A 13,797-nucleotide genomic window follows, 5' to 3' on the forward strand; every position below is an offset into this window, starting at 1 on the left:
GAACTTAGGAAAAAAAACTACTTTCTGCTTTTTCACTTTCGCTACTTTGTAATCCTGAATTCTTCTGTAGTATGAGGAAACCACCACTTCCTTTAATTTGCTTCCGATGCTGAAGGGAATGACTCCTTCACTGTGAACTCAGGGAAGGAGTCACTGAGTAAACCGGCACGCTTGAGGAATGCCGGTATGGGAAACTCCGGCCTGTGTGCAGCCGGACTTGCTGCTGCTAAACGTCTGATAAGTCAGTAAATCCTCACAGTGGAGGTTTAAAACGTTTTATTGTTGTATTTTACAGTCTTTCAGAAATCAGGGACATGCATGACATGGTTACAGAAAATCTTCAAGAAGGTTTGTCATCATTCTTTGGTATAACAGGCAATCTGGATTTTGGCGACAAAAAAGAGGTGATGAAAGTAAAAAATATGTTAAACATTGGATAAATCTAAATGGGAAGAAACACATTATCTTAACTAGTTCAGATTTATTAAGTTCTTATTCATTAAATTCCAAACTTAAACTACAACGTCTCTTTAAATTTAACTTAAGGACATTTTTACTTTATCTGGATAAATGTTCTTTTAAGAGCTTGGTATGAAGTTTAACCTGCACTTTAGAAAATTACCGTACTTAACTTTCCGGGTGTTTTATTACCACTGCCTGATTTACGTTTTGGCACCAACCCCCTAATTAGTCATCCACTTCATACCATTTTTTAGGTAAACTAGTGAGAATCAGGTCACCAGTTCATCAACGAGGCTCAGAAGGAAACTAGAAAGTGTGCATTCCTGCCAAAATGTAAGAGTGAATGCTTAATGCTTTTCTTGAAGATGCCAAAACGTTTGAAATCAACTGCTGAAGACTTGCAGAAATGCAAGAAATAGGCAGACGCACCAGAACCAATTATAATCCTGCAAAGTGCCTAAATGGGATTATTATAACAGAAAAACTGTTAAAGAGGAGTAAAAGCTTTTGAATAATAGAAAAATTCCACCTAAACAGTATTAGAAATTGCTGGAGAACAGTGGTTCCTAACCTAAACCGCAGGGTCACCGCAGTTTATAAGGTAGAATTATATAAAAGGCTAAAAGTAGCTAAAATACTAATGGTTGCAGCTAGGCTTCCACTTGCATGTAGAGTTACAGCAATATATTCTATGCAATGTAAAAAAAACAAATGTAAAACCTAAAATTTTAAAAAGACAGAAACGTTCCCCTATTCATTCTGATAGAAACGGTGGGTGAATGAAATCCAAACCTTTTATGGTTGGTAAGATATCAACATTTGTTTGGAGGCATCGTTTACACGGTGACTACAAAAAACATGCCACATGCAGCACAAAAAAAAACTACGTCAAAAGGTCAAATTACTCCCAGGTGTTAAACAGCATAAAAGCTGTTAAGCTGTCCAACTTCAAAATGGCCGCTGCCTTGTGTCCTCCATCAGGCCTGGAACTGGATGATTGATTGCCATTGATAGGCAGGAACTAAAACATCCACTGTGAAACACAACAGACATTTTATATTGTAATTCTCAATTCTGCCACAGGATGGAGTGGTTTCCCCCATGGGGTGAAAAATTCATAAAAAGCTGAATATTACAAAAACTATGAAGGTTATGAATACCAAGAGAAATAGTCGGCATTAGGAGAGCAAGCTGCATAGTATAAAAGTTGAATGGTGAAAATAGAGCAAAGTATGCAGAAGAAGAAGTGAGGCGAAATTTACGGAGCAACCAGGAAAGTGGGACTCAATAGTGTGAATGAATGCCTGCAGCTTTCATTCACACTATTAATAAAAATGTGTAGGGGGGTAAAGTGGAGGGACCAATGGTTCCCTGGCCCAACCTGTTCTGGCGAAGCTGCGCAGGTCACTTCCAGTTCAGACTTGTGGGAAAAATGTATTTAATGCCCACAGATTAATTTTTTTCATATGCTCACTGTGTGCTATTATTACCCCTAGCAACAGTTGCCATGTTGCTGACAATGATGTCATCAGCATGACTTCAAATGATGTCTGTGTCATGAGGCCCTTCTAAGGATGCCTTTGTGATGTCATAAAGTCCATGACATCACCAACTGATCAGTTAATTCTCCGGTCAGTCAACACAAAATTCATTTGGACATTTTGGACAGCGCAATAAAGATGAGTGATGAAAGCTCCAGGAGTGACGTAGTAAAGGACGTAGATTTTGTCTTTTTTGACGAGATGGAAAGAAAACTCTGCTGAGACATTTTTCAACTTCTCTGTGGCGATGATGATGTAGTTAGAGAACTACTGTTTAAAATGATCAAAAGTGAAAACCCAATAGTTTTTTACAAGCCCACACAGAGTTTCAGTAGAACCTGGAACGTTCTAGGAAATTAATCTTCAGAAAGATTTTCTCAGGAAGTCATGGAAGTGGATTCAACATGCTGTCTGCTGTAGAGACGATTCAGACGTTGTTCAGACTCAAGAAACCTCTAAAAGTGGACCAGATATGGAGCCAGCCTCCGAGTCAGGACTGGGATCTGAGTCAGGACTGGGATCTGAGTCAGGGCCGACCTCCGAGTCAGGGCCGACCTCCGAGTCGGGACCGGGATCCAAGTCAGGACCGACCTCCGAGTCAGGACTGGGATCTGAATCAGGGCCGACCTCCGAGTCAGGGCCGACCTCCGAGTCGGGACCGGGATCCAAGTCAGGACCGACCTCCGAGTCAGGACTGGGATCTGAATCAGGGCCGACCTCCGAGTCAGGGCCGACCTCCGAGTCGGGACCGGGATCCAAGTCAGGACCGACCTCCGAGTCAGGACTGGGATCTGAATCAGGGCCGACCTCCGAGTCAGGACCGACCTCCGAGTCGGGACCGGGATCCAAGTCGGGACCAGGATCTGAGTCGGGCCCTGCTTCTGAATCGGGACCTGCCTCTGTGTTGGGACCGACCTCTGAGTCGGGACTGGGATCTGAGTCGGGACTGGGATCTGAGTCGGGACTGGGATCTGAGTCAGGACTGGGATCTGAGTCAGGACTTGCCTCCGAGTCAAGACTTGCCTCAGAGTCGGGACCTGCCTCCGAGTCAGGACCTGCCTCTGAGTCAGGACCTACCTCCAAGTCAGGACCGGTCCCTGAGTCAGGACTTGCCTCCGAGTCAAGACCTGCCTCTGAGTCAGGACCGGTCCCCGAGTCGGGACCTGCCTCCGAATTAGGACTTGCCTCCGAGTCGGACTCATCCTCCGAGTCGGACTCATCCTCTGAGTCGGGACCGGCCTCCGAGTCGGGACCGGCCTCCGAGTCCCCCTGAGTTTATTGTAAGAAACGGTACCTTAAGTCACTGTTGTCTTTCTCATTTAGAACCAGTCCCTCCATTCCCCTATGAATCCCAACACCATAAAGACTTTCCTATCTTAACTCCTGTTTGATGAAAAGTATATTTTCTTCTGACCATTCTCTATAAACCCAAGACATAATGGCACGTGAAAATCTTAGTAGAACCATTATTTGTGAAACACTCTGACCAGCCTGTCTGCCACCGACAGCTATGCTACGTCCAAAGTCACTTTAATCACTTTTTGTTAATAATCTGACCCTCTGAACTTCACCTGAAGCCACTTGGCTTCATGTCGCGGATTCACTTCTTAGTGAATAAGGTTTTGAACCAGTGTACCTAATGATCTGGCAGACTCATAAATGTAGTCTGTGGTTAATGTGTGGTTCGGGTCCTGCAGCCAGATACTTCTCGGAAATCCCTCTACTTGGGTTTCGGGGAATAACATGGAGAGAGACAGGAATTTTCTAACAACTATATAACAGCTTCGTCCAGCGGCTTTCTGTGGGTGAGAGATACGGCCATCTGTCACAGCTCAGAGAGATGTTCATACTTAGACGATGTTTTATTTGTTTATAATGCAAGAGACCAGATGTCTGGTCTGGGCGAGAATGTCGGTCTTTTTCTCGTGATGGGGTGAATGTAAAATATAATTTTTTTTAAACAGTGGACTTTGGTAGCACAAGAGGGGCGGGGACTTTATATGAAGTGCACACCTACAGCTCTAGAAAAAATTAAGAGACCACTTAAAAAGATCAGTTTCTCTGATTTTACTTTTTGGTGGTTTATGTTTGAGTAAAATGAACATTATTCTTTTATTCTATAAACTACTGACAACGTGTCTCCGAAATTCCAAACAAAAATTTAGTATTTATTTACAGAAAATGAGAAATGGTCAAAGTAACAAAAAAGATGCAGTGCTGTCAGAGCTCAAATAATGCAAACTGAACAAGTTAATATTCATTTAGAAACAACAACACTAATGTTTTAACTTGGGAAGAGTTCAGAAATTAACAGAAAAACTCACGAGGCACCTTTCTTTCAGCAACACGTTTGTCCAACAACTTATGATTTTCTGCAAATAAAACTATAATTTGGCCATTTAGATATTTTTTAATCTGGAAATTTGGCATTTTGTCAATCCAGAGGTTAGATTAAGATCAAATTTATCATCCCTACCTTATAGGAAAATGATGTTTAAGGGGTATGCATTAACTGAGAATGGATGTCACCAAACAGAGTGTTTCCATATTTCATGTTAAATTAAATCCTGAGATCTTCACAGAGCATCTTCTTTTTGTTCAAGTAGACACATTTGTTCTGTTTAAAATGCCCAAATCACTATTCCTTGCGATGGCTTAAATAGTGCGCCTATGTTCCTAATTAAAATCGTAAGAATTTTATTTTTTAATTATTTCCGATTCAAAATAAGGGCTTGCATCACTTCCCTCTCAAAATCCCAGCTTAAGCATTTCGCAAAGTAAGCACCTATAGTTCCCTTTTCCGACAATTTCTTCAGAATGAGGAGACTGTGATTCCTCAAAACTGACTATGACATGACCTAGTTTTAACAATTTCATGATGTTACTATTTTGCTTCATGTTCTTCACCCCGTTTCAAAGTCAGTTCATCAGACTTGTTGTTTGGTGCAGAATCAAATAAATCCCCAATGTATTTCAGTGACCTCTAAGGATCAGAGTTGTGACCTTTCGCGTGCGTCTGTTTTACAACAGACGACGAATTTCTTTGTTACTGAATTGCACAATGCACTATGAGTAACTGGGTTTTCTCTGTCTTATGATGCCTCCTTTGACCAGGTCACTGTGGTAAACACATCGTAAAACATGAGGTCTCTATCACAGGAGAACAATACGAGCTGATTAAGTGGAGTGCTTAGGCTGCACTAAATGCTAAATTAAGCAGCTAACAGCTTCAAGCAACTGGCCAGATGTTTTATTGCTTGATAGGTATTTCTCAAACCTTCATAAAAAGACAACCACAGACAACGTTTTAGTTTTCAATCAAGTCTTTTGCAAAAGGAGAAAGCATAGCAAACCTTCAGCACAACTTATTCACCTCTCATCTACTCCGTCCTCAGATCTCCGGCCGTTCCATACACCGGGCAAAGGAGACACATTTAAACTCTTTGTACAATAAACTTTAACTGATTTTCTCTGTATCCTGAAGTGTATTCTGCATGTGGGTCAAACGTTTAGCCTCAATCATGACGAATGGTTCCTTTTATGAACTTCCGAAAAAAAGGAAGGAGTCTCTCGGTGCACTGATTTGGAAAAACAGGTCGACTACCTTTGAGAGTCCTTATCTATTTTCTTCTCTGTTTATTTTCTTTATCTGTGGGTGAAAATGTTTGTCTTGGCAGGCTTCATTGTTTTACATCTTTTTTTGGCTCAAGGAAAACCTTCAAGATTAGATTTAATACTAGTACATTTGATTTTTGGTATTGGCTTCTAGAACTAAAAGGTGGACAGAAAAATAATTGCATATCAAAAATATAGTTTTAAACTACAGTTTTCCAAGATGAAGGCCCAATTACCCTTATGGTGAGTGAACGATCTGATATGGCGTCTGCCACTGGATTTAATATTGTTAATGTATTCTCAGTAATAGCTTTAGAACGTTTGACCATATTACTTTCAAATAATTTTGTATACATTCCCTTACTGACACAGGCAATCTGTCAATTTGATCAGAAGAAATATATATATATATAAAAAACTTGGCCCTCACGCTTGTTTAATGTGACCAAAATCATTCATGCAGAAACAGAACTTGACGTCCCAATAATATTGGGAATAGTCTGATCAGAATATTATATAGATACTGGATATAACCCATGTGAAGTACCTTCAGAAAATGTAATAAGTTTACAAATCCTAAGCGTGTCATCATGTGCCTGACTTTGAGAGTTCATCAGTTTGAGGAGTTCGTGTTTTCCATCTCCACCATTTATTGTTTCGAATGCCTAAAATCAACATATGAATCCCCAACACCTTTCTAGAACTCCCTTCCAATCTCAAATGCAAATATGACCATAAGTTTCTCAAATCATATAGCTAGTAAATAGAGCCAAGCCCATATTGTAAATATATGTCATAGATATATAAATCTTGATATATAAAAAATATGATATATACAAATATGCTTTAACTTTAGTTGGCTAATTTTGCTGTTTAAAATCTTAGAAGAAAGCAGATTTTAATTTTTGAACATTGAATAAGAACCATTTACTGTGAAGATGCTGTAAACTTCACCTTTCCGCGGTTTTTAATCTCAGTGTGACATCTAGTGGTTTGCTGTGGTATCACAACATGCCGATTTGACACAAGATATTAAAACATAGTGTTAGTTATTTGGTTTTATTGCGTTTTAAATAATGTTGAGTGACAATACATTAAATCAAATGGAGCAAATTTTGACACGTCATTAAAATAAATGTGATATATTTAAATATATTTTGCTTCCAAAAAACTAATTAGTTTTCTAAAAAACACATTTTTTATACAGTTTCTAAACAATAATTCTCAGACTTTCTGATAGTCTCTACTAGTATTAAAGCACTTGTACCGTGTTGTTTTAAGAAAGCCTCTTTTTCACAACCACTTACAAAGAATAGAAGATAAATTTGATGATTCAAAATCAGATTTTGATATTTAAAAAATGGCTCAGCGTACTCTACAGCCTATTTATTTCATATTGCCATTTGCACAACAAAACACAAACAGAAATGTTGCCATAAAAGGAAAACTATTTGCATGTCTGGGAGTGTCACTGCAACACACAGACCTGTCAGTAAATGAAACTGAAACTCAAAGTTGTCTCCTGAGATCAGCTGGTGGAAATGGTGACACGTTTATTAAAAGTCTTGTTAGAAGTTCAAAAGTTTGATAAATATCAGCAAATAATTTCTCTAGAATCAGGGGAGACTTAAACCCTGTCCAGGACAGCAGAGAGTCTGGGGGAGGAAGTGAAAAACCAGCAACACTCGGTAAGTTGTATTTAGAAACAAAGCTAACTTTGTCATCAGTACTCATAACAGAGTTAGCCGTCAGCTAGCAGCAGGCTAACTTCATGCTAGCTCAGTGCTTGGCTACACCGTTAGCATGTTGGACAGGTTAGCTTTAGCTAACCGAAGCAAACTATTCCTGACAGAAAGCAGTGACACAGTTTATCTGAGACTTTTATGTTTTAAAAACATTAGTTGTGGGAGAATAAAGGAGAGGAGATAATCAAATTTAGTGAATTGCATCACATAATCCAAAATGAACCTGTTCTTCTTCTCTGACTTATTTTTTGTTGCGTGCCCCGTCCATCCCACAAAAAAGTATTTGCCAAGGAAATGTCACAGTTTTAATCTACTTGAAATGTTTTCTTCCAGATCTTTTAACTACAGAAAGGAACTCTAATATTCAGCAAAAGGTGAGTTTTTTTTTTTTCTGGAAATGATACACTATGCTTCACTCCCCCCCTGATTTTGATAAATTGAAACCTTTTTCCAAAGTTTATTAAACAAAATTTACCTGAAAGAAATTATGCTATGGTGATATCGGTTAAAATGTCAATTTCACTGCATAGAAATATCAGATACTTATATAGAGCTTGATTGGAGTTCACCTGATGTCAGTTCAGTTGATTGAACATAATTTGGAGACACAGTTGAGCATGGCTCTTCAAATCCCAGCCTTGAGGGCCAATGTCCTGTTTTCATCACACCTGAATACAGTCTTTAGCATCACTTTGGAGAACTTGACTGCATATTGAGGAAGTAATTCAGCCATTTGATTCAGGTGTGTTTCTTCTGAATGGGAATAATATTAATGTTTTGGAGTGGACCATGGTCGTCTTAATGTGAATCTGAAAAGGATTCTGTGCAGGGAGCTAGAGGTCAGGGTAATGAAAGTTTTGAAATGAATATTTTTCACCACAGATATTTCTATATCTTATTTAAAAAATTAAAAAAAGTAAAAAAAAACAACAATTTTTCAATAGTGTAATAATAATTGTTTTCAATCTTTTCAATTCTTTTTTGAGAGATTCCTATTTCATCTCGTCTTAGATGACTTGGATAAAGAAAAGTAATTTTGATTCTAAACCAAAATGACTGGTTTATGAATAATTTTGGACCTACCTGTTAATGAAGCAGATAATAATTTTTTGGTCTTTGTTTTATTTCTAGAAGGACCCCTGTCGCAGGGAGGAGCGGTTCAGAGTGATGAATGATTTCGCCAAAGGTCAGCGTCTGTCTTACCCAGGAAATACAAATATAGTCATCTTGAAAGGACCTGGCAACACAAGACCTACTAACCCCCATGGACAAAACACAAGTGATTTAGAGAGGAGAATAAATCTTCCTCAAGATGTAATAACCTTTATTAAATCCAGTAATGCCGTTCGTAAGTACCAGACACTCTTCCAGCAGCGGTTCAGGAATCCCGTGTTCATAGAGGTCGGGTCAGACTTGGTCTTGTTTTGTAAGTGCCCTCATGACCTGGATGAGGCTCAGGCACAATTGGTGGGGGATCTGAGTGTGGAGATTGAGAAGCTCCAAGGCGCTGCCGCTGTTCCTCCAGATACAGACAGAATCAAAGAAACCCTCATGAAAGCCAAGACGGACCTAAACCGTGATGAGCTCAGGGTGGACTTCAGCTTCATCCCTGGGCAAGGTGCAACCACGGTGGCCAAAGTACGCCTGGTGGGCTACACTGAATACGTGAAGAATCTCAGAGGTGTTCTTCAGGATTACCTGTTGAATCAGGTTTTTACAACAGAAGTGCTGAACCTGCAACATCCTGAAATGGTTGACTGCTTTGGCAAAATCCTAGAACTGATTAGCATTAAGCAAACACAAGTTACTTTGAAACAATCCCTTCTTCCCAAGCCCTGTGTAGCTATCTCTGGCCCCCGTTGCCACGTGCAGGAGGCCCATAAGGCTCTTAGGTCCGGATTAGCCAGTTTGACATTAGAAAAGTTGGTTTTAGATGGTCCGGGAGCTGTGCGTTACTTCCAGGCAGAAGGTAAAACGAGCAAACAACTGGTTGAGAGCTCCTGTAAAGTTCTGATCCAGGAACGTCAAGGTAAGCACAATGAACAGGAGTACTATGAGTCTTCTTCTAGTTACATCTGTCTAACCATTTATATTGGATTTAATTTGCAGTATCAGCACCAAGACAATTTATGTTTTCAATCCCAAGTCTTCGTCATACTACAAAAACCAGTCAGCAATCCTCTTTCCTGTTTGTGGGCCTTCAAAGAAAAAATGTTGATGATGCCCTAACAAAGATTAAGAATCTGTACCAAGACCACAGCGCCACAAAAACTTTCACCAATCAGGATCTGGCAGACCTCACAGAGGAAGACATGAAAAAGTTGATGAACCTAGTAAAGACTCAGGACTTGTATGTACAGGAGGACCCCTTAAGCCAGGGAGGCTTAACGGTGAGCGGGTTGAAAGCTGGCGTCAACCAGGTGGACCAGATGCTCCAAACACTCATTCCTCTTAAGAAAGAAATGAGAGCCAAAGAGGAGGAAAATCTGTACCCTCGCATAGCTTGGTGTATCCTGGGACAAAGCGGTACCTGGGAGAGGCTCCCCAAAACAGGCAATTATAATCTGGAAAAGCGTAACGCCACGAAAAGCATAGTGGACGCACACAGGGTTACCTGGAGTGTGAATCTACTGAAGATGGAGGCCAGAAGAGATTTAACTGGACAGACGGCCAAGTTGAAACGACTTGAGAATTTGTCAGGTAAGGGAAACAAATGCTTTTATTTGAGTGTTGGCTTCATGAAGGTTTCAGTGGATCCCATCAGAATTATTTCCAAACTTTGAAAGAGGCAACTAGAGCAATATTTGCCTGTTATTTGCCTTTTACTTTGCAGACTGACTCTGCTACCTCAAAGACAAAGTGAGACTGCCATGAATCATTTTGGGAATGCTAAAAAAAAATATGTCTGCTGAGCTTCAGCCATACCATACCATATATACCACAACATGCCACCTGGTTTAGAACAATATAAACATTCCCCAAATGTTGCAGCAATGGCCCAGTGTACAAAAGTCAAACATATTAAACTCTAAATACAAATATTCACTTAGATACAAAAGTTAATCTAAACAAAGAAAATACAAATCCCCCTCACCAGCAGGAACTAGTGGTGCAGTCCAATCAGCATTTAAGTCTATTGAGCCCTGGCCCCATCTTTTGTCTGGCAACTCCATGGCAGGTAAGTACGGGCAAAAGAACCAAAAAGAACTAATCTTATGCAAACAATTTGCAGTTACCAACTTAAGAGTGAGCCCTAAATGTGTATGTAACATGATTATGGCTCCTCATGTTATCTACAGGCTTGCTCGGCCTTTTAGATCACTCTCTAGGTGGCTGTCATGTTGATATATGTTCTTAGAAACAAACAAATAAAAAAAACATACCCTTACAATGAAAATGCATTCTAAAAGATAGTTAACTGGGCTGGAGATCTACAGATCTTATCTTTTATTCAGTGGCATTTCTATGAAGTCACATGTGAAAAGCAGAGAGGGATTGCCAGTAAGTGATGACGTGTTTTGCAAGGAAGTAATTTATTAACCAACTCTTGACTTCCTGTAAGAAGCTCAAACAATAATTCTGTTAAACATGGTTGGTTTGTCAAATACACAAACATGTAGAAATAACTTGATGAAGTTTTAAACCACATATACACATAACTTTTTTTTTTTTTTAGAAATTAACTCATAGACCGTTTTTCATTGTAGATATTTTGGCACAACGTGTACAAAGTTGAATGCAACCCTTATTGTCAACCTTTATAAGTCTTTCATTTCAACTAAAAATGGAGTTAAAGGCCTCATCACTGGAGTTATGCAATTACAAGTATTGCTTTTGAAAAGAAAATGTCTCCTAAAATTACATTTTCAAAGTTTTTTTGGCTTTGCTATGATAAAAAAAAGTAAGCATTAAACTATTCTATGGTACCTGAACCATAGAAATGATGTTCCAGTTAGAGGCCAAATGTGTATTTATTTCACCAAATAGGTCAGCTGTTATAATCTAACAACTGCATTTATGAAGTTTCCAGAATATCTTTGTGTGTTTCTAACATCTTCTAATGTCAACTGTGACACTTTGCTAGACTTTACATTTCCGCTGTACTGGGACAAAATGTCTAGTACTAAATGTTTGGAAGAAGTGCTGCTGGATCCTTCATCTGCAGAGTATCGAACCGTCCAGCAGGCATTCAACAAAACTGCCCAAAACACCATTGTGAAGGTAGGGGAGCTCTTTTCTTTTTAGTTAGCTTTTTGTTTATGTCTCAGTGAATGTGTACCACATCATTAACTCTTAGACAAAGGCCTCCTCATTTTATCCATTCATAACAATCACATGGTGAATACTTCTTATTAGGTCCAATAAACAGTAATCAAACCTAAGCAATGATTTTTGAACTAATCATATAAAAAAATCTGTTTTATTGATCCATTATCTCTTTTTCCTTCCTGTCAGATTAAACGCTTGCAGAACGTTCACCTGCGGCGCACGTATGAAATGCAGAAGAAACACATCTCTGAAAAGAACAAAAATGAAGGTGGAGTAGTTGAAAGACTTCTGTACCACGGGACAAGCCAGGAAAACCTCAACTCCATCAAAACCAAAGGGTTCAACAGGAGCTTTTCTGGAAAAAATGGTACTGTCTACTAACTAGTTCTTCTGCAGATGAATTGTTTGTGGAGATTTAGGACATGTAAAGAACTTGCAATAACGTACCTGGGTACTTTCCTCCACCATGAAAGGTAATTATTTCATTTTGTCTTTCACAGCTACTGCATATGGTCAAGGAACCTACTTTGCTGTAAATGCCAGCTACTCAGTGGGCTACTCCAAACCCGCAGCAGACGGTACACAAACCATGTTCGTGGCCCGAGTCCTGACAGGCCTTTTCACTCTGGGCCGTAACGACATGAGGATGCCTCCGCCTCGCAACAGCCAGCAACCCGATGACCGCTACGACAGCTTGGTGGATAGTATCAACAACCCCACCATGTTTGTTGTGTTTCACGATAACCAAGCCTACCCAGACTACCTCATCACCTTTCGTTAAGCACATGTTTAAAAAAAAAAACAGCCTGTTGATTTTTTTTGCACATGTACCAATTCATACGTTTGGGGTTTCTGTTGTTCCTAACCTAATGTTTTGTGCCAACAATGTTTCTGTTCATACACGCCTCGGAGACTTAATTCACAGTCTTTGACAGCTGGAGATTTAAAGTCGTTCGCCGCAGGACTGAAGGCATTGCCCAGACTAGAGACTCATCCTCCTGAGAGCTGCAGCTGCATTTTTAACTGAGATTAAAGGCCTTATCTCACAAACACTAATACCTGAAGAAAAGGTTCTGTACCATAGGTAACCAGTTAGCGTCCCCTGGTTTGGAAGAAAAATTAGCAAATATATGACGATGTGAGGAAGGAATTCAGTCTACCTAGCAACATTATGGCTTTCTGTTATAAGATAGCATTGAGGAGAATTACAGCTGGGATGCCACAGGGATCTTTTTCAGAGACAGTGAAGAGCTAGCGCTGTTGTCTAGACATATGAGGCAGTGTATGAGCCGCAAAACCAGAACTATTAAGCTGAGTCGGCAGCTGAATTAGCAGCTTTCTCCTGGCGATTAACATGCTGTGATTTGTTGTTACGGTGGTAATTATGTGAGATGAGATGGTTTAGAGGAGACATTTATTTTTTAATATTTTGAAACTTCATTACAATTGATAATTGATGTTGGCTAATGTAGTTAAACTGTGTTTTGTCTACTAGAGAGACGTTGGAAAAGCACAGAGTTTTTCTGTTAAATCAGCTCAGTGTCAACTGAGTCCTTTGTCTGTTCCTGTAATGTTAAATCAGAGAACAACAGGATTGTTTACATGTGCAATGCTTACAGCATGTTTGAAAATGTTACATATTCAGAACACCTGGGTGCTGGAGTTCTGTAATATCACCTTGGCGTTCTCTAAGTCCGTACAAGAAACTTAGAAGGTACCTAAAAACCAACCCTTAGGCAGCTTGGTTGAATTAGGGGTGGAAAACATGTGAGAACGTGGTCAGTACTGCCAGAGTCCTGGCAGCAGCAGACTGTAAAAGCCTCAACATGTAGGAAGTTTTTGCTCAGATGTTTAAACTGCATTGCAACAATTCAGACATGGCAAGAGTATAAACAGTTTTTCTACTATAAGGGCACAAAATTGGGCAAAACTTAGAGAAGCCTCAATTTGACCTGCTCTGCAAGTGATCCACAACAGCTACACTTTTACTTTGGTATACTGACATTAACACAAGTGATGGGCTAATCCATTTTTCTAAGCTTGTTGAAATTCAGGTCATGCAATCATTTATTGACAAAATAAAAAAAATGCCAGAAATATTTTTAGTCTATTCTTTCAGGGTTTGGTTTAATAGTTCACACATAATCTGCTTGTTTTAAACAGGA

The 13,797-nt window shown here is 39.5% G+C and overlaps 1 protein-coding gene across 2 annotated transcripts; it reads left to right on the forward strand.

Moving 5' to 3' along the window:
- The first annotated feature begins 7,127 nt into the window (after positions 1-7,127).
- On the forward strand, positions 7,128-13,731 carry LOC116732887 (protein mono-ADP-ribosyltransferase PARP14-like). Of its 2 annotated transcripts, none has more exons than XM_032583464.1 (7): positions 7,128-7,306; positions 7,697-7,737; positions 8,495-9,392; positions 9,473-10,063; positions 11,448-11,584; positions 11,819-11,999; positions 12,133-13,731. In XM_032583464.1, the coding sequence occupies exons 3-7, from the start codon at positions 8,531-8,533 to the stop codon at positions 12,411-12,413; spliced, it is 2,052 nt and encodes a 683-aa protein (XP_032439355.1). In that variant the 5' UTR covers positions 7,128-7,306; positions 7,697-7,737; positions 8,495-8,530; the 3' UTR covers positions 12,414-13,731. The 2 variants fall into 2 exon arrangements, with proteins under 2 accessions (XP_032439355.1, XP_032439356.1); XM_032583465.1 differs by having other exon boundaries at positions 8,498-9,392.
- The last annotated feature ends 66 nt before the right edge of the window (positions 13,732-13,797 follow it).

This window comes from Xiphophorus hellerii, chromosome 14 (assembly GCF_003331165.1).
Source record: "Xiphophorus hellerii strain 12219 chromosome 14, Xiphophorus_hellerii-4.1, whole genome shotgun sequence".
In the NCBI taxonomy this organism is placed as follows: domain Eukaryota; kingdom Metazoa; phylum Chordata; class Actinopteri; order Cyprinodontiformes; family Poeciliidae; genus Xiphophorus; species Xiphophorus hellerii.